This window comes from Gadus macrocephalus, chromosome 2, assembly GCF_031168955.1.
Source record: "Gadus macrocephalus chromosome 2, ASM3116895v1".
In the NCBI taxonomy this organism is placed as follows: Eukaryota; Metazoa; Chordata; class Actinopteri; order Gadiformes; family Gadidae; genus Gadus; species Gadus macrocephalus.
In genome coordinates this window covers 13,703,777-13,723,718 of record NC_082383.1, presented here as the reverse complement: position 1 = coordinate 13,723,718, position 19,942 = coordinate 13,703,777, and the positions used below count along the sequence as shown (strand labels likewise).

The 19,942-nt window shown below is 43.5% G+C and overlaps 1 protein-coding gene across 5 annotated transcripts; it reads left to right on the top strand.

Annotated features, from left to right (window-relative positions):
- Nucleotides 1-889: 889 nt before the first annotated feature.
- On the top strand, nucleotides 890-19,816 carry LOC132450393 (immunoglobulin superfamily member 6-like). Of its 5 annotated transcripts, none has more exons than XM_060042492.1 (8): nucleotides 890-1,035; nucleotides 1,193-1,546; nucleotides 2,179-2,273; nucleotides 2,385-2,435; nucleotides 2,685-2,798; nucleotides 3,124-3,173; nucleotides 12,824-12,920; nucleotides 19,678-19,816. In XM_060042492.1, exons 1-8 carry the CDS (start codon nucleotides 984-986, stop codon nucleotides 19,708-19,710), a joined length of 846 nt encoding a protein of 281 aa, XP_059898475.1. In that variant the 5' UTR covers nucleotides 890-983; the 3' UTR covers nucleotides 19,711-19,816. The 5 variants fall into 5 exon arrangements, with proteins under 5 accessions (XP_059898475.1, XP_059898495.1, XP_059898504.1 ...); XM_060042502.1 differs by having other exon boundaries at nucleotides 894-1,035; nucleotides 1,217-1,546; XM_060042512.1 differs by lacking the exon at nucleotides 3,124-3,173 and having other exon boundaries at nucleotides 12,833-12,920.
- Nucleotides 19,817-19,942: the final 126 nt, after the last annotated feature.

Genomic DNA, 19,942 nt, shown 5'->3' with positions numbered 1-19,942 from the left:
TGGTATGAGTATTCTGTATATATATATATTGTGCAGTTGCAAGTAGAAGTCATGCTTTAACAAAGGAATTTAACAAAGGGGGATTAATAAAGTTGTTATCTATCGGTCTGTCTGTCTGTCTGTCTGTCTGTCTGTCTGTCTGTCTGTCTGTCTGTCTGTCTGTCTGTCTGTCTGTCTGTCTGTCTGTCTGTCTGTCTGTCTGTCTGTCTGTCTGTCTGTCTGTCTGTCTGTCTGTCTGTCTGTCTGTCTATCTATGTACACTATGGACAACATAATAGATTGTTCAATATAAAAACAATACACAAGTAAGCCTAGACATTTAGTTTTAAACTTACTGAGGTTTAAATGAAACATCTGTATTTTGTTAAACTATTAACCGTATTAATGGTAATGTGTATTGGTTTGAATCTTCTTTAATAGGACCATGGTTGGAATACAGTAAGTAAGTTAGCATATAATTAGTAAGCTAAATGTGGCTACATTTCTTTAATGCAATGTATATATATATATATATATATATATATATATATATATATATATGTATATATATATATATAAGTAAAAGAGCACGAATGGAACTACATGAAATTCATATTAAATGAAAGCTGTGACCAAGCGCATTGAGCTATCCTATTATGTACACACAAACACACACACACACACACACACACACACACACACACACACACACACACACACACACACACTCACACACACACACACACACACACACACACACACACACACACACACACACACACACACACACAAACACACATACACCACACATACACCAACACACACACAGACACATATTTCCTCAATATCATCCAATGCAACAATGACCAACAGGTCACGCAAGGGAAGTACTAAGAAGGAAATGGGAGGGGACTTTCAGACTTCCCCACTTCTTGTCGCGGAGGGTTGTCTATGTGAAACAACTCGTGAGTTCCTTGACAATCACACCCTTTCAGTCTTCAGAAATGAGCTTGATGTTGTGGATTTCCCTCATTCTCACCTACTACCCTGTAGCAGGTAAGAGTGCTGCCCTATCCTGCTTTAGACTCTCATCCGCAATAGATGGAGGGAGAATGATTGAGGTCTGACAATATTAAAAAAAAATGTTTAAACCATTTTAACTCAGTTACTCTACTAAAACGTATTTCTCTCCGGTCTTCTATTACAATGACAGTAAGTGCACATGGACTCCCCACAGACATCTCTCAGAAAGGTTGCTTATCCTTGTTGCCCCCGAGTGGGGTGATCTGGACAGAGACAGGGAAATCCACCTCCATCCGCTGCAACGTCGACTTACAATGTAAAGAGGGGACCCCCGATGTCCTGTGGTTTGTGTTTGACGCGAAGAGAAGCCATCACGAGCTGAGAATGTCTCCAGGGTCAAGCTATACCCTCCAAGCGGAGAAGCTAACCATTCACTCGCTCAGCCCAGATGACAGTGGCTACTACCTCTGTGCAGTACGGAGCAAGTCGACCCCCTTACAGGTGGTGATGGGTACAGTCACTACTCTCGTCGTGAGAGGTAAGAGTATCCCCAGATATTTACATGTATAGTCATTTAGAAAACCCTGTTATCCAAGACACTTTTAGAGTGAATTTTAGATACGTAGTTGTGAAGGTTGGGGATTGGGCAGCTTAACCAAGGACGACTTAGGTTGGACAGCGGGCGTTGGGGCTCAAACCCAGAAATTTCCAGCAGGGAACACCTTAGCCAAAAGACATTTCACGAGTAGAGACCATGTCTTCAACAGTGTGTTAATTGAGTTAGTTTATAGATTCTGAAAGTACGAGCCAGGTAGTGGGAGGATGAGAACTCAGTGAAGATTGGCCTGTAGCCCAAGGGTGGACGTCTGGTGGCCTGCGCTCCATGTATGGATCCACCTTCTGGACCGGGAGAAGGAGATAGTAGGGAGGAGACGGGGAGTTGATGGGTGCGAGTGAAAAACACTAAAAGAAACGTGGATAAATGAGGGTTTAAATATAGGTGGTGATTGGTAGGTAGGTGGTGGAACAGGAATGGACTTTCAACCAAACTTATGTTTACTGAACTCCGTACATCCTGCTCTTAAGTTAATGTGGGCTAAATTAACTTAGTCTGAATTATCTGCTGCTGAGTTTTGAGCAATGTTTGCTGTTGTCTTTCTGTGCTTTCAGGGGAAGTCATGCACAAAGTCTGGCATAGCCTGCTGTGGCTGCTCTTCACCCTGTTGGCCATTTACAACCTTATATTAATAATCCTGATTTTCCGCAAGAAGGTCATTGTTTGTTTATTTCACGTTTCCATTGTAACGGTGACGCAACCATTTCATAAGCCTCAAACCATCAAACTCACAGCAATGCACTGTTTTTTTTTATCTACATTTCAGGCAGGTCCTCACCGGAATTCTTCTATAGGAAAGTGTGAGTCGCCTAAAAAGGTAAGTTAATCGATGGTATCTTGTGTGTTGTGGTTATTCGGGCCTATAGAGCAATCTCGACGCAATCGGCCTGAAAGGTAAGTCCATTGGCAGAGACTTAGGAAGAAAAACTATGGCTGTGGTTAATCATTATTTTTCAGAGTCCTTTATGAGACTGTTTCCTTCCTCAAACTTCAAAGTTCCTCAATGTTAAGTGAATGCTTGTTATGAACCGACAAAGATATATTGTTTGTTATTCATTTGTTATAGAGTTCCTCAACAACAAGAGTGCAGTTCCGGAGTGTGGTGGAAGAGTTGTACAACAGGAGGAACTTGCACGGCAAAGGTTCAGATGATGGTAGCGGAGAAGAGCCGCCAGGCAAGGTGAGAAATTTCCCACCCACTGATGTTGCATCAAGACATCGGTGTTTCAGCTTGTTTTGAAAGAAATTAGCCTCGTCAGGCCCTCCTGATGGTGCCATGGCATAAAAATCTCACTTTATGAGGTTTTCTAACATAAATACGAGTTCCCCTAGCCTGCCTATGGTCCCCCAGTGGCTAAAACATGAGTTTGGTGTAAAACGAGCACTATAGGTGTTCTGCTCGCCTTTGAAGAAAACGGAGGCTCAAGCGCGCTGATTTGGAATTTGGTTTCTTATGTCGTCACACTGCAGTAAGCCCCTCCCCTTACTCTGCCTTGCCCGCCCAGAGACTTGGCCCGCCAATGAGACACGACCGTGCGAGCGCCACATGTGTGTACTACACTGTAACGTGTGTAAAGTGTTTCTTGTCGGTTCTTTGACTTCTCTAGTATTTCCACAACAAGACTGCAGTGGGGGTTATCTCAGCCATGGTTGAGAAGGAATTGGGGGAGAGGAACTTTGGCTTTGACTCCCTGAAGTACATGAACTGCGACATGCCGCCGGTTATGGAAAGCCAAGAAGGCCACAAACTGGCCCCTAGAATGGTGCGGTAAAAGTGCTAAACCGTTTAGCACTTTAGCACTTTTACCGCAAGTGCGGTTTAGCACTTTTACCGCGCCATTCTTGGGCTAGTGTCCGGCCTTCTTGGTTTCCATAGCCGGTTGCCGCGAGGCACCGCCGCTGTCACATTAAAATTGTACCGGGGGCGAAAATTGTACCGGCCTACGTCATCGTTTGTTTACATCCTGACAACCTGCCCGGCAACAGACTACGCGATGCAGAAAACATGTTTCCAAACGACGAAATAACATAATACAGATAGCGGATCGCTATCTGTATTATGATAGATAGCGATAACAATTGTTTTTACTTTATATTTGTATTGTATTTAATTGTTTAATCGAAACAATAAAAAAATTTGCCCGCGAAACGGCCGAACGCGTCAAATGACAAATGTTTTGCCCGCGAAACGGGCGATCGCGTCAAATGACGTAGGAAGGTTCTTGAAACATAATACAGATAACGGATCGCTAGATAACACTTGTTTTTACTTTATTTACTAGCTAAATTCGATTAAACAATTCAATACAATACAAATATAAAGTAAAAACAAGTGTTATCTAGCGATCCGTTATCTGTATTATGTTTCAAGAACCTTCCTACGTCATTTGACGCAATCGCCCGTTTCGCGGGCAAAACATTTGTCATTTGACGCGTTCGGCTGTTTCGCGGGCAAATTTTTTTATTGTTTCGATTAAACAATTAAATACAATACAAATATAAAGTAAAAACAATTGTTATCGCTATCTATCATAATACAGATAGCGATCCGCTATCTGTATTATGTTATTTCGTCGTTCGGAAACATGTTTTCTGCATCGCGTAGTCTGTTGCCGGGCAGGTTGTCAGGATGTAAACAAACGATGACGTAGGCCGGTACAATTTTCGCCCCCGGTACAATTTTAACGTGACACCGCCACGAAGCCCCACCACCCGGTGTTGTGCCGAATCTCGACCCCCCCCCCCACATATTACAACCCCCCCTTCGCGTGAACACGCATTTGCTTATTGTCAACGCCCCATATTTTAATTTAGTTCGAGGCGCTCTTCCTTCTGACAATATTAGTCAAAATTTGTGTTTATATTATATCAGAACATCACAAGTTGAGCAACTTATTACAGAAAGCAATGGCATATTTTAGGTTGTAAGTTTTAAGACGAACACATCGCAATGGAACCTCCGACGACCCATGTACGCTACAACATTCACGATAATGAACTACGAGAGCACTTAAATACGTAATAGTTAAATTGTTAAAAGTAATACATTCATGCATTATGTTATTTACTCATATTATTTTTGACAACCTCTTGGTAGCCTACCCTATAAGCACATTTAACTGTAACTGATCCAAAACTAAGGAAATCCTTTACAATGTACAGACTCAGTGAGGACAGCCTCGCCACCGAGAGAGGCCACCAGAGGCCTGTGAAGGATATTGGATATATTGAATATATATTCAAAATATATTGAATATATCCAATATATATTTTGGATGTATTGAATATATATATACTGGATATATTCAATATCCAGCCAATTTAGACTGCCATATTCATCACCCCTCTCCTATTTCTTGTTTTCGAAGTCTGAGAAACTTCAAATTTATTGGGGTTACATCGTTTGGTCACTGGATGTAACTGTAGAAATTTCAGACGGGTAGTCGCAACAGGAGACATTTGGCGGAGGTGTGTGTGTGTGTGTGTGTGGGGGGGGGGGGTTTATAAAAAAAAACCTCCTAGGCCTATTTATTGTTTGCAAAGTCTGAGACACTTCAAATTTATTGGGGTTACATTGTTAGGTCACTGGATGTGACTAGAAATTTCAGACGTATTCTGGCAGGCAATTTAGCCTGCCAGAATACAACCCCCCCTGCCAAATGTCCCCTGTTTTGACTACGCCTCTGAAATTTCTACAGTCACATCCAGTGACCTAACGATGTAACACCAATCAATTTGAAGTTTCTCAGACTTTGCAAACAAGAAATAGGAGAGGGGTGATGAATATGGCAAGCTAAATTGGCTGGATACTGAATATATCCAGTATATATATATTCAATACATCCAAAATATATATTGGATATATTGAATATATATTGAATATATATTGAATATATCCCTCATCGAGAGGCCTCTCTCGATGGCGAGGCTGTGCTCACTGAGTCTGTACAGGATTTCCTTAGTTTTGGATCAGTCACAGTTAAATGTGCTTATAGGGTAGGCTACCAAGAGGTTGTCAAAATTAATGAGTAAATAACATAATGCATAAATGTATTACTTTTAACAATTTAACTATTACGTATTTAAGTGCTCTCGTAGTTCATTATCGTGAATGGTGTAGCGTACATGGGTCATCGGAGGTTCCATTGCGATGTGTTCGTCTTAAAACGTACAACCTAAAATATGCCATCGCTTTCTGTGATAAGTTGCTCAACTTGTGATGTTCTGATATAATATAAACACTAATTTTGACTAATATTGTCAGAAGGTAGAGCGCCTCGAACTAAATGAAAGTATGGGGCGTTGACAATAAGGGAATGCGCGTTCACGCGAAGGGGGGGTTGTAATATGCTGGGATCGAGATTCGGCACAACCTGTAACAATCCCTTTCTCCTCCTAAACGCGGTTCAGTCTACTTCACACAGATGTGGTAGTGGAAGAACCAGGAACGTCGGAGAACTCAACGCGGTCGAACTCAACGCTATTCATAATATCGGCTCACACAGCTTTTGGCCGTGATGATATATATTATATGATATATATATCTATGTAGGCTATATGATATTATGGGAGAAATTAACCATTACTTTTATATTAATTATGAGTATTATCAGGCCTATATGTAACTGCTGTGTATGTACCCAGGGCCGACGGACTGCGGGGGAAAGTGAGGCAGTCGTGGGGGGGCCCAAGGCAGAGGGGGGGCCCATGGCAATTAAAAAAAATAAATAATAATAATCTGTTGAATTATCCACCAGCCCATAGTGTTAGGAGTCGCACACGGCCACGTCTCCCCCCGGGGAGGGGGGGGGGGGGGGGGGGGGGCATCAGTACCTCTATACAGGGCCCAGGATTTGGTGCAACGGCCCTGTATGTACCCGTCCCGCCAAGAACCCACAAACAGGCTGGATTGGATGATGGTTCTTTATGTGGTAGCTGCAATGAGATTCGACATCCCAAGCAGAGAGCTGGAAAACTGCCCAAGTACATCACATCTTGACATTCTACGATTACAGGAAAGGAATTTCAAGATGTGACTTAATACAATATAATGATTTTTAACAGAATACTTTTTAACATGTGATCGTATAGTGGTTTTAACATAACAATACAATATATTCTTAACTTATTTCTTTAACAAACATCATCCTTTTATTAAATATTTATGAAATAGAAAAGTAAGATAGAAAAAAATACAATAGAAAAATACCAAATGCAAAACGCAACATTAAATGAATAATTAAACTATGTAACGGCACCCCTTACGCCTCGTTTCCACATACGTATGTTTTTCGTATCCGTGCTTCCGTAAATTTACGGAAGGAGTCGCTAGTGTTTTACGTACGGACATGAATTTATTTACAGACAAAAGATGGGGGAGCGTATGATAATGGCCGTTTTTAGGAGAACGGTACTTTGGAACATGAGGATCGACATATACAGAGATAAAAACAAAACCAACCAGGCTTGGAAAGAGATCGGCGAGGAGTTTGGCCTGCCAGGTACTTACATGTTTCGTGAAAAACATAAAAACTTCCATACGTTATCTCCGTAAAACGACGGCGAAAGTTAAATTTTTTGAACGTATATTACGGACATACCGGACAGAAATTTTACGGAGGGGAGGAGTCTCGGAGGAAAAACGGACATTACGGAGAATCACATAGGAATGAATGGATTTTCGGTCGGAGACGGTTGGATCGCATACGAGAATGTACGTATGTGGAAACGAGGCGTTAGTGGTGACTATCAAATTTAACAGGCCACGTGGCGCCGTGTGGAATATGGCGGACAAATTGAACGAAACGTAACTTCATGGCATATTTAACACACATAGTTCAGCAATTATTACCTGCAATGAGGTAGATGCGCACACACGATATATGATTTATCACTTTCACAGGATTCAACATCTACAGGGGGGAATAACAATAACTTCAGTGCAAAATAATACTACTACTAACATGAGCAACAACGGAAATGCACCAAGATAACATCTCGATATTTGCTGTTACATGACATGGTAACTAGTCTCACGTTAGCTTAAAGGGACACTGTGTCATATTTAAAGTCATTTATTACCTCAAATCAACGTATTCATTCATAAATAAGTCGTCATTGGTGTAAAATTATCTCTGCCAAAAATCTCACTAATCCTCCTGAGCGAAGAATAATTAATATGTTGTTACATAGGACCATGGAGCATAGGACGGGTAAGCTTCATGGAGGCTTCCATGTTCTTCCGGTCTATGAACTGCCGAGGGGGACAAAAAGCACTACGTGGTACAGGAAATGCAAACGCGTTTTCACTCTGAGCCAGCGTGAATGATGACTGAAATAATTCACTATCTTGCTCGAGGAATAATTACTCATACATCATTAGCTTACACTAATGATTCAATGCAGTTTGAAATTTGTTTGAAATAACGAACCTCATCATCACTCGAATGACTCGATGAGGTAGTATTGGATGTCATGACACAGCTTCTTGGCACATACTGCCCACCGTAGTTTTTGAACAAGCGAGCACTATTAGTTTGAATGCAATATACAATTGTACCACTAGATGGGAGTAATTTTTACGCAGTGTCCCTTTAAGTGTAATTTATAATACTTTTGCAGAGCGACATCCAATCGTGGCTGTTAGATACTCTGGTCAACAGATACGCTTTAGTCTTGGAGTTGACAGTAGGTTTATTAAACTGCGCATGCGTACAAACGGCACTACGGGTACCCAGGCGGGACAGAACAGACCGTAGTTATGGGAGTAAATCAAACAATACATTACATCTCCCTTCTTATCAAAGTAAAGGCATACAATCTAGGAACAACTCAGAAACATGTTAGCAAATTAAATGTCCTGACTTCATGTCAAATTAACCTTGACATCCATTTGACTTAAGTAAACAAAGTAACAAACACTTTAACTTTAACTCTGATCACACTAACTTGGAAGTTAATACTTTAAACTTTTGATCAGGCTAACTTGGAAGGAGAGGTTACCAGCACTTCACTTCCATAGGTGTCTTTACTACACCTTGTCCCTAACTAACTTCATGCACACAACTCATAAAGTCAGTCTGTCGGGCGGCTTGACCGCTCTGCCTCGCCTGGTGATGTACAGTTCACCTGCCCGGGCCTGAGCATGGCTCAAGGGTTCTCTGGGAGGCGAGCGAGGCTGTTCAGATGGGGTAGGAGACAGCTGTTCCTTTTCAGCTGTCAGTTCCTTTTCAGCTGTCTGCTCTGGCGGCTCAGTCCATAACTCATTACGTATCCAGTGGCGTGGACGGTTGGCGGCTGGAGTGCTTGTGCGAAGATGTTGGCTGTTGCGGCGGTACTCCTTGTTTCCACTGTCCACGATATAGGCTCGCGGAGCACTTTGCTGTCTGACTACAACCGCTGGGGACCATGTGTGGCTACCAGGATAAGGCTGCATTCTGACCTCATCTCCAGGCTTGAGAGCGACACGAGGTTTGCCTGCTCTCTTGCGGTCATAATAGTACTTTTGATTGTCCTTAGTCTGAACTAGCAGACGCTTAACTTTCAGTGGGTCATAGGCCATTGGTGCAAGGAGATCACGTGCCATAGGCAGCTTGTTGCGTGGCCTCCTTCCCATGAGCAGTTGAGCTGGTGAAAGGCCTACTGACTCAAGGGGAGTAGTCCTGTAATCCAGTAGTGCAAGATGTTTGTCTGGTGCCTTGATCCAGAGCCTCTTCACAGTTTGCACGGCACGCTCCGCTTCACCGTTTGAGTGTGGCGTTTGTGGGGAAGACGTGACGTGTAGGATGCTGTAACTCTTGCAAAAGTCTTTAAACTCCTCTGAGGAGCACTGTGGGCCATTGTCTGTCCTCATGGTTGCAGGGATGCCGTGCCTGCCAAACTGCGCCTTAAGTGTGTCTATGACAGTGCGACTGCGCGTGTCTCTCAATCCGTCCACTTCAATGAACTTTGAGTAGTAGTCCACAAGCAGTATGTACTGTTTCCCTTCGAATTCGAAGAGGCCTGATGCTACCTTCTCAAAGGCAAGGTTGGGTGTTTCAGTTGGTTTTTAGCAGTTGTCTGGTCAGTTTATTTTGAAAATCGGCACACAAACTGCAGTTTCTGACTACTTCTTCAATTTGTGCACTCATACCTGGCCAGTAGAGGGCTTCACAAGCTCGCTGTTTGCTTTTAACTATGCTTTTAACACCCAGGTGTGATTGGTGTATGAGCCTCAGCATGTGCTCACGCATGGTGGGGGGTACTACTATTTGGAGTCCCTTGAAGATGAGTCCATTGGACAACGCGAGCTGGCTTCTCGAGTCCCAATATGGCTGAATCTGAACAGGCACCTCCCGCCTGTGCTCTGGCCAGCCACACTGAATAATCTGTTGGAGACAGCTGAGCTCTCCTTTTGTGCGTACTTGTAGTTCTGTATATTTCTGATCACTGACAGAGACAAAGTTCAGCTTGGAGATGCACTCTAAGCCATCCATCTCTGGTGTGTTCTCCGATAGCTGTGCTCTGGACAGTGTGTCCGGGAGCTCCATGTCTTTTCCTCTTCTATACTTTTGTGAGATCATACCACTGCAAGCGAAGACGCATTCTCTGAATCCGCATGGTGTAGACAACAGGGATTTCTTGAAGATGTCTTCGAGAGGTTTGTGATCGTTGTACACTGTGACATGTGCGCCAAATATGTAATTGTGGAACTTAGTGCAGGCATGGACAATGGAGAGTGTCTCTTTTTCAATTTGCACATAGCGCGTCTCTGCGTCAGTGAGTGACCTTGAGGAGAAAGCGATGGGCTGATCCTCTTGCAGCAGGACCGCTTCTAGTCTGCTGCTGCTGGCATCACAGAATATTTTTACATTTACATTTAGGGCATTTAGCAGACGCTTTTATCCAAAGCGACTTACAATAAGTACATTTGTCATAAGAAGTGCATCAATATATCGCTGTCGGTACAGAAAGGATGTTCATAGAACCAAGTACAAGTACCACAATCGCTAGGTTAATCAATTCCCCGTATTACAGACATGATAGCAGCTGCTGCAGTTGCTACACAGTTATGTGCTACAATACAATACAATACAATACACTACAATACAGTGTACAATGGTGGTCAGAAGAGGAAAGGTGGCTATGCAGAGTCGAGGTGAACTCTGAACAGGTGAGTCTTGAGTCCTTTTCGGAAGATAGTGAGCGACTCTGCGGTCCTGAGAGCGGCAGGGAGCTCGTTCCACCACTGAGGCCCCAAAACCGAGAAAAGTTGTGACTTTGCTGATCGACCTTTGCTAGCTCTTAGCGATGGTGGTTCCAGTCCTCCAGCTTAGGTAGTCGAGCGGAGGGATCGAGCCGGGGTGTGTGGCTTTAGCAATGCTTGGAGGTAGGCAGGGGCAGTTCCATCGACTGCCTTGTATGCCAGTACCATCGTCTTAAATTTGATGCGAGCTACTACAGGGAGCCAGTGGAGGTCCCGGAAGAGGGGGGTCACATGGGAGAACTTTGGTAGGTTGAACACGAGGCGCGCTGCCGCATTCTGGATGTGCTGCAAAGGTTTAATCGCAGAGGCAGGAAGTCCAGCCAGGAGTGAGTTGCAGTAGTCGAGGCGGGAGATGACCAGTGATTGGACTAGAAGCTGAGCTGCTTCCCTTGTGAGGAAGGGCCGGATTCTGCGGATGTTGTAAAGTGCAAATCTGCAGGATCGGGCGACCGCAGTGATGTTTGCAGTGCAGCATAACTGGTTGTCCAATACCACACCGAGGTTTCTGGCAGTGGGAGAGGGAGATACAGTAATGTTCTCGACGGTGACCAGTAAGTCCATGTGTGGGCAGTCTTTCCCTGGGATTAGGAGAAGCTCGGTTTTGTTGAGGTTAAGCCTCAGGTGATGGGCAGTTGTCCAGGTGCTGACATCCGCCAGACATTCCGATATGCGTGTTGCAATCAGGGTTTTCTCAGATGAGGGGAAAGAGAGAAATAGCTGAGTGTCGTCAGCATAGCAGTGATAGGAAAAGCCGTGTGATGCAATTACCGAGCCCAGAGACCTGGTATAGAGGGAGAACAGAAGAGGCCCCAGTACAGAGCCTTGAGGGACACCAGTTTCGAGCATGCAAGGTTTGGACAAGGAGCCATTCCATGTCACTTGATAGGTGCGGTTCGTCAGGTAGGATGTGAACCAGGAAAGAGCAGATTCAGCGATTCCAAGTTCGGCAAGAGTGGCAAGAAGGATCTGGTGGTTCACCGTGTCAAATGCTGCTGACAGGTCGAGCAGAATGAGGACCGATGAGAGGGACGAGGCTCTGGCAGCACGGAGGGACTCAGTCACCGCGAGGAGAGCCGTCTCGGTGGAGTGTGCTTTCTTGAAGCCTGACTGGTGAGGGTCAAGGAGGTTGTTAGATGAGAGATAGGAGGACAGTTGGTTAGCAACGGCACGTTCCAGTGTTTTAGACAGGAACGAAAGAAGAGATACCGGTCTGTAGTTCTGGATGTCGGTGGTATTAAGAGTTGGTTTTTTTCAGAATATCACAACAGGCTTTGCAGGATCAAAATACTTCAGCACTGGGGGATGTGTGCACAGCTCTTTTAGTTTGTCAAACGCCTGTTGCTGAGCTGGCTGCCATGCAAACTCCACATATCTCTTTAGGAGCTGGCGCAGCGGCGCATCCACTTCACTGAGGTTAGGGATGAACTTCGACAAGTAACGAAGTAACGAAGCCCAAGAAGCGGTGGACACCTTCTTTATCCAACGGTGGCGACAATGCCCTGAACAGCTTCCACATTCGCTGGGTCAGGCTTCAGACCATCAGCTGTTATCAGTTGTCCCACATATGGCACAGAAGGCTGGCGTATGTGGCATTTATTGAAGTTAAGCTTCAGGTTGTAGCTCGTAGCTTTCTCGACCACTCTGCGCAGAATTGCATCGTGCTCCTGCACTGTGGGGGCAGCTATAAGGATGTCGTCCATCACGCTTACAGCTCCTTCAATGCCCTCGAGCATCTGGTCCATGATGCACTGGTAGATTTCAGGCGCGCATTCTAAACCGAGTCTAAGCCATCTAAACCGACCTATTGGTGTATTGAAAGTTGTGAGGAAGGACAATGATTCATCCAACTCTATCTGCAGAAATCCTGATTTCGCATCTAGGACTGAGAAGACTTAAGCACCTGGTATCATTGAGACAACCTCCTCTACGGTTCGCATGGGGTGATGTTCTCTCTTTATGACTTTATTTAGGTCACTTGGGTCTATGCAGATTCTCACCTTGCCAATTTTTACTACGGCGACCATGGAACTCACCCACTCAGTAGGCTGCTCAACTTTGGTAATGTAGCCATCTTCTTCCATTTCATGCAGTTTCTCCAGTATCTTGCCTCTGAGAGCGGCTGGTTACCTCCGTACAGGATGAACTACACCTTTTGCACCTGGTTCAAGCTTTATGGTGTATTTACCTGGCATGGTTCCAGTGGTGCGCGTCAGCTCTGGGAACTCAAGAAGTCCAGCAGGAATACGCTGTGTTTCAGTATTGTCAGAGTTTCGTGTGTAGCGCCTATCTGCATCACTCTCCAGTAAGTCAAGGCGCACAATCAGCCCCAACGCTTCAGCTGAAGCGCCACTGAGCACATTCTCCTGAGCGATGTCCAAATTTCAAACACTGTGGTCTCTTTACACTTTTTTGACTTGACTTGTAGATTAACAGCAGCTACAGGCCTTAGCCGGTGATTGGAGTATGAGCGGAGCACTGTCTCAGAGCGCTGCAGCTCACCTGTGTGGGCAAGCAACGTAGCTATTTAGAGTCAATGTGTCACACTTTGCGCCTGTATCAATTCTGAATTTCACTTCTTTAGACAGAATTTCCAATTTGACCACCCATTTATCAACAGTAGTCAGGTGGCTTAACGAAAATACCGATACCGACTGGACAAAAGCACCAAACTTTGCATGGGTCTTCCTTAGGGCTTAGTAGTCAAATTTAGCCTAGGAGCCACCCCTCCCCCCTCCCTATTTAATATTTAAGGGTATTTTTCAGAATTCGGGCCCACTTTTCAGAATTCGGCCCATTTCTGTCCACAGACAGGGTGTAATTATATTAAAAACGAATTACATCTAATACATTTTAGATCCATTAATTAGTATAAACAAAAACAAGCCTAGACTTTTTTTATGGTTGCTCTTACTAATGATTTTAACACATTTTATTGGTGTTTAGTGGTACAATATCTATGTTTTGGTGTTGTCCGCCACCATAGTTTTCACATGTCGTGCCATATCTCAAACATTATTTATCACAAATTAATAATAAAAATATGCATATGGATTTAATGTTACTTGAACTAATAAACTACATGCACAGATTAAGCATATATATATGCATTTTGTACTTTATTTTGGCTAATTTCTACCTGTCCCATGGTTTAGCCGTCATTACCAACACACTCTGCATAAAGGCACTTTACTACTGTTTTTTCATCAAATGTTTATTTGGTTGCCATGGTAACTTAATATCATAGTGGAGCTTCTGTACTTCAAGCTGTAAGACTGATGCCTTGATGTCCAGAAAAGTAAGTAAATCTACTCTTTATTCTTTGTGTGGGGCATATACACTTATTATGCGTCATTACCATATGTGTTCTATTTCTGTATTTTCGATTTTTTTAAAAACATTTTTATGACTTTAATAGTTTAAATGGTGTTCATTACATGTAGAAAGCTAGCTTCACTTGATTAGCCATCCTCTTTGCTAGTAAGGCTAGATTTTTGGCAAAAATGTCATTACCAGCACAGTCATTACCAGCACATTACAATAGGTTACGATAAGTGATCGCAACCTATGTATAAATTACAAAACATCCAACAATTATTTATTTTGGACAATGTTGGACAGTCTAAATGATCACTGTATAAAACAAAAGTTGAGACATATGACATTTACTTGGCATTTACTTTACTACTTGACTATATTCGATGATGTGATGGTAATGACACATTTACTTGACATAGTTAAGAAAGTGGCAAAAAATCTGAAATTCCCTTATCTTTTGGTCTCAACCCAGCTCATAACGTTGCTTCTGACTGAAGGACAATTAATGTTAGCATAATTTAATGTATACCAATTAGTCAAATTTGGAATTTTAATTTTAAAATTTTCAGCAACCCAATTTGGCCCTTAATCTGAGAAATGCCCTTATATTGATTTTTAAATTAAAATTTTTAATTAATGTAAACTTTTCTATCGTTTCAGATTGTGAGACTTGAAAATGGATCTAAACTGGGATCTCTGTTATTTGCCAGCAAGACACTCGAGAACCATTGAAGTGTCCCCTAAAATGTCCTGGAACCAGTAGTGACAAGAATGATGCATACACATCATTTCTGACAAATGTAGATTCTGTACATTCTCTTCAATTCCTTTCGACCAAGCACATGAACAAGAAAACAAGATTGTCAAAGGTTCAGGTGGTGCTGTTGGGCTTACAGAGAATCCTGCTGCCTTCAGACGGTGGATGCTCTCTGGACCAGAATTAGCCAGACTAGTGAAGCAGTTTGAAGGAGTATACCTCCCTGATGAGGAAACAGAGATCTCCACGAACTTCCAGCACCATGAGCAGGGTCTCTCGACACAAAAGACTTTCCAGAGACAAGTTTCCAGCCTTTCAGAAACCATCAAGCGAATGGGCAATCCCTTCTTGGATGACTTCCCTGATTTAGTAACTCTTGACAATCGCAACTGCACAGATGAATCAGTAATAGCCACAGTGCGCACTTTGGAGTCCACAGGCAAGGAAAAGTACCAAGACTTTGTCAAGAAGGTGCTTGATGACCGCACCCACTCTATCCATGACCAAATCAAGAGAAATTCTCTGCCGCTCTTCAGAAAATGTCATCACAAGCAAACATCTAAGCAGGGAAAGAAGATCAAAGTGCTTCAGAATAATGTAGCCCTCTTTGGCAGGCTGTACATTTCAATGCAAAGCCGGGATGGAAACTTGGATGATTTCTTTGCACATGAGATACAATCCTTCCCACCTTCTCTCTCAGACCTTGGCGCACTTCACTTACCAAACACAAAGTCTCACCTGCTCCAATGTCTTGACCAGCCTGGGCAAGCAGAGCCACCTTCAACCTACAACTGCAAAGTCCTAGATGGTGCCGTCATCGTCCACTGCTTGCCCACAACCAGAGTAAGCACATTTGATGAGTATGCAGATGCAATATTCATCCCTTACCTAGAGAGTCAGCTTCGGGATGCAAAAAGATTGGATCTTGTTTGGGACACTTACACCACAGACAGTTTGAAAGAGTCTACCCGAGAAAAGCGAGGCACAGGTGTACGAAGGAAAGTATCAAGTCATACCAAGCTTCCTGGCAATTGGATGGACTTCCTTCGGGACTCAATGAACAAGGAGGAACTGTTTGGTTTTTTGACTTCCAAGATTAAAGAGTTTAGCTGGCCACTAGACAAGGCTGTCTACGCCACATCAGGGCCAGCTGTGGTATCCATTGGTTCCAGCAGCCCCATGAACAACTGCAATCAGGAGGAAGCAGACACGAGGCTTGTAGTCCACATTCTTCATGCACTGGAACAAGGGGAGACGAAGTTCCTGGTACGTACAGTGGATACAGATGTCATTGTCATACTTGTTGGCACCTTCCATGACATGCTTGCGACTCAACCTTTGGTCGACATCTGGGTTGCTTTTGGTATGGGCAAGAATTACAGGTTTTACCACATCAACACCATCTGTGCAAGCCTCGGGGAGTCACGATCAAAAGGCCTACCTGTGTTCCATGCATACTCTGGCTGTGACACGACCTCTGCATTCAATGGAAAAGGCAAGAAGTCAGTATGGCAAGCCTGGCAGTCTTATGAAGATGTTACAGAGACATTTGTATTTCTGGCCAACCATCCCTTCCAGCAGCTCGAACTGGATGATGAATCATTCCAGAAGCTCGAGAGACTGACTGTTATTCTGTATGACAAAACCAGCCCTTTGACCTCAGTCAATGAAGCAAGAAAGGAACTTTTCTGCAAGAAGAATCTGGCAATGGACAAATTGCCACCCACCCAGGATGCACTGCTCCAGCACCTGAGACGAGCAGTGTATCAAGCAGGAATCTGGACTACCAGCACACAAACACAGCAGGTGGTTCCTTCTCCACAACAGTATGCCTGGAACAAGGTATCCAACTTATGGGTGCCTGTTTGGATGACAACTCCAGAAGTTTCAAGAGCGTGCAGGGAGCTCATTAAATGTTCCTGCAAAGGAGACTGTTCCAACTGCAGCTGTGGCAAAGCAAACCTGGACTGTTCACCACTTTGCAAATGTAAATGTGTTCTGGACTTCTGAGAGTGTTAACTGTTTTTGAATAAATTCTGAGTTCTTTCCTGCATTGGGTCTGCGTTTGAGTCCCTTCCTGCAATTCTTAACACAGGCTGGACAAAAGCACCAAACATGCCCTGCTGCCCCCTCCCCCGAACTCCCCCTCCCCCACAGACTCTCCCCCACCCTCTGGTGATAAATAATGTTTGAGATATGGCACGACATGTGAAAACTATGGTGGCGGACAACACCAAAACACAGATATTGTACTGCTAAACACCAATTAAATGTGTTAAAATCATTAGTAAGAGCAACCATAAAAAAAGTCTAGGCTTGTTTTTGTTTATACTAATTAATGGATCTAAAATGTATTAGATGTAATTCGTTTTTAATATAATTACACCCTGTCTGTGGACAGAAATGGGCCGAATTCTGAAAAATGGGCCCGAATTCTGAAAAATACCCTTAAATATTAAATAGGGAGGGGGGAGGGGTGGCTCCTAGGCTAAAAGTGACTACCAAGCCCTAAGGAAGCCTCATGCAAAATTTGGTGCTTTTGTCCGCCCGGTAACGGTAATGTCGAAAATACTCGTTAAGCCACCTGACTGGGGTCTTCGGGCTGCATCATATTTATGCTCAGCATTCCCTCATCATCTGGTGAGTCTTGGTCCGAGTCAATAGTAGTGTTTACTGCACGCTTGTGGCACACTGCCACCCAGTGGTTGGGTTTGTGGGAGTAGGAACAAACAGAGCCTTTTGCTGGACACTTTCCTTGGTTCCACTTGTGCTGCGGGTCTTTTCTAGCCTGGCTCCGCCCGCCTAAGTACTTCCGCTCAATTTGAATTTCCCTTCAGTACTAGGTCTGGACCTGCTGTATGTAATTTGGTTTTCTGGTGCCGCCACAGCGGCCGCCAATCAGCGAACAGAGGGCGTGTCTGAGAACAATGACGATAAAGTCGTACGCCAGTTTGAGTTGTTGTTGTAGGTCGGTAGTTAATTTACAATGTGCAATTTTTCCCTGATAAATTAAAATCGACGAACAAAACCTGCAGCTGTCGTTGACGGACATTTTCGTGCAGACGCGCAAGGTGTTTGGTTTGTGTACAACCTGCGCGTGATTCCCGGCGCATGGCATACGTCAAAACCAAACGTTAGCGATTGGTTATGGCAGATCCAGAGTGGCACTGGGCAGATCCAATCATTTTAAACTTCAACAGACACCCGCCTTCAAGTGAGTTAACGTTTGTCAATTGATTAGGTCCAGACTCTCTGTACAAATGAAATGAAATGAAGTGAAGTACGAGAGTCTGGTAGAACCAGGCTAGGTCTTTTCCACACTTGGTGCAGTTTTTTGACGAACAGTAGGTTTATTAAACTGCGCATGCGTACAAACGGCACTACGGGTACCCAGGAGGGACAGAACAGACCGTAGTCATGGGAGTAAATCAAACAATACATTACAGTGGCTTACCCCAGCAGAGAGCTTGAAAACTGGAAGAGCATCCGGTTTGCGATCATATATATAGATTTAAAGGTAACAGTAGATGGCGCAATTAAACTCATTGCAGGACAATTCAATATACAGGCTATATACACATTTTAGCAGGAATTTCAATAAAATAATTAAAGTATTTCTTATACCCGTTACATATATATCATATAGATACATTAATGGTGGAAAGCAGCTAAAATCATCTCTGAATTCATAGGCATACTACGGGACTCGGCATGGTGCCCGAGAGTCTGGGGTCAAGGCGTACGTCAACCCTCTTTAGATTAGATTTGCGTCCACCAGATGTTTAGATTAGCTCAACCTAATGCTTAGATTAGTCAACCTAATGTTCAGATTAGCGTCAACCTAATGTTTGGATTAGATTTGCTGAGGATGTTGACCACATAGCTAGTAATGTATGACTGACCGGCTGTGGGCAGGCATACGATATGGAGAACAGCTCTGTTTGTGAGGATAAATAGCCCGGGATCTTATGATCGTTAGTGTCTTTGCAAACCTCACTCGGCTTTGTTATTGCTTGTTTGCGGGTAACAGTAAAGTCTCTGTCAATACTTGCTCCGGACTCCTCGATTTCTTTTGCTATCTCTCAGTTAGTCGAAGTGTTAGAGAACTCGGGTATAGTTTCTGCTACATAATTATTTAGATATAGAGCTCAAGGACTCCCGTGTGTTCTAGAATATTTACAGAACACGGCTAAAGGCTGTGTGCGCCGCGTATTGGATGTATTGGATACATCCACTGTAAACAGAGCGCATGGTACGGTGGCTGCAAGCTGCTCAGGGCCACACCCCCACTCTCCTCCTTGACCCGCCTCGCTCCTCCTCATTTGCATTATAGCTGCAGACACCAAAACAGCGCATTTGGGGGAAGCTCAATGTGCGACTGGCTCGGAGTGGCTGTAACTCTGCACCATGGCTGAATTTCGGGAACATCTTTGAATACTGTGTTAGTGGCCCACTAATACCTATATTACAGCATCCATAAAATAGCATGTCATGGCACCTTTAAAGAGCTTTGACATCACACAATGCATCATGGATTTTTTTTGTTGATACTCCTCCATTGAGAGAGGACTCAAGAGGGTTTTCTTAAATTACTGTAAAATCCTAAAGTGGCATTTAATGATAGTGTTACCTAAATAAAACTTTGTTTTGCCTCGACTCACATGAGAAACACTGTGGCAACAAGCATGCATTAAAAAAAATGTCACAATTAATTACTAAACAATTAACAACATCTTTTGACAGGCATCCAATGATGACATCTATCAAAATGTCTAAGCACCGTTCCCGACCGACCCGAGGAAATGAAATACGCAGGTGACACCAAAATCCCAAACAAGTTACGCATTGGTGTTTTCTATCGAAATAAATGAAAGAAAATTTGGAGATGTGTACTATCAATCACATCTCAATATGTATATTGAAAGGGTTGTTACAGAATCTAGGATGTTTTTAGATTGTGTCAGACAGGCTTTGAAAATAGTTTTCTGGAAGGATGGAAGGGTCAAAT

What these genes read in the sequence shown, in the direction of transcription:
- LOC132450393 (XM_060042492.1), top strand. Translation starts at nt 984, where the DNA reads ATGAGCTTGATGTTGTGGATTTCCCTCATTCTCACCTACTACCCTGTA. An exon ending in TCTCGTCGTGAGAGGTAAGA is followed by an intron (nt 1,547 to 2,178) that starts GTATCCCCAGAT and finishes TTTCAGGGGAAG; the next exon opens with TCATGCACAAAGTCTGGCAT. An exon ending in AGTGTGAGTCGCCTAAAAAG is followed by an intron (nt 2,436 to 2,684) that starts GTAAGTTAATCG and finishes CATTTGTTATAG; the next exon opens with AGTTCCTCAACAACAAGAGT.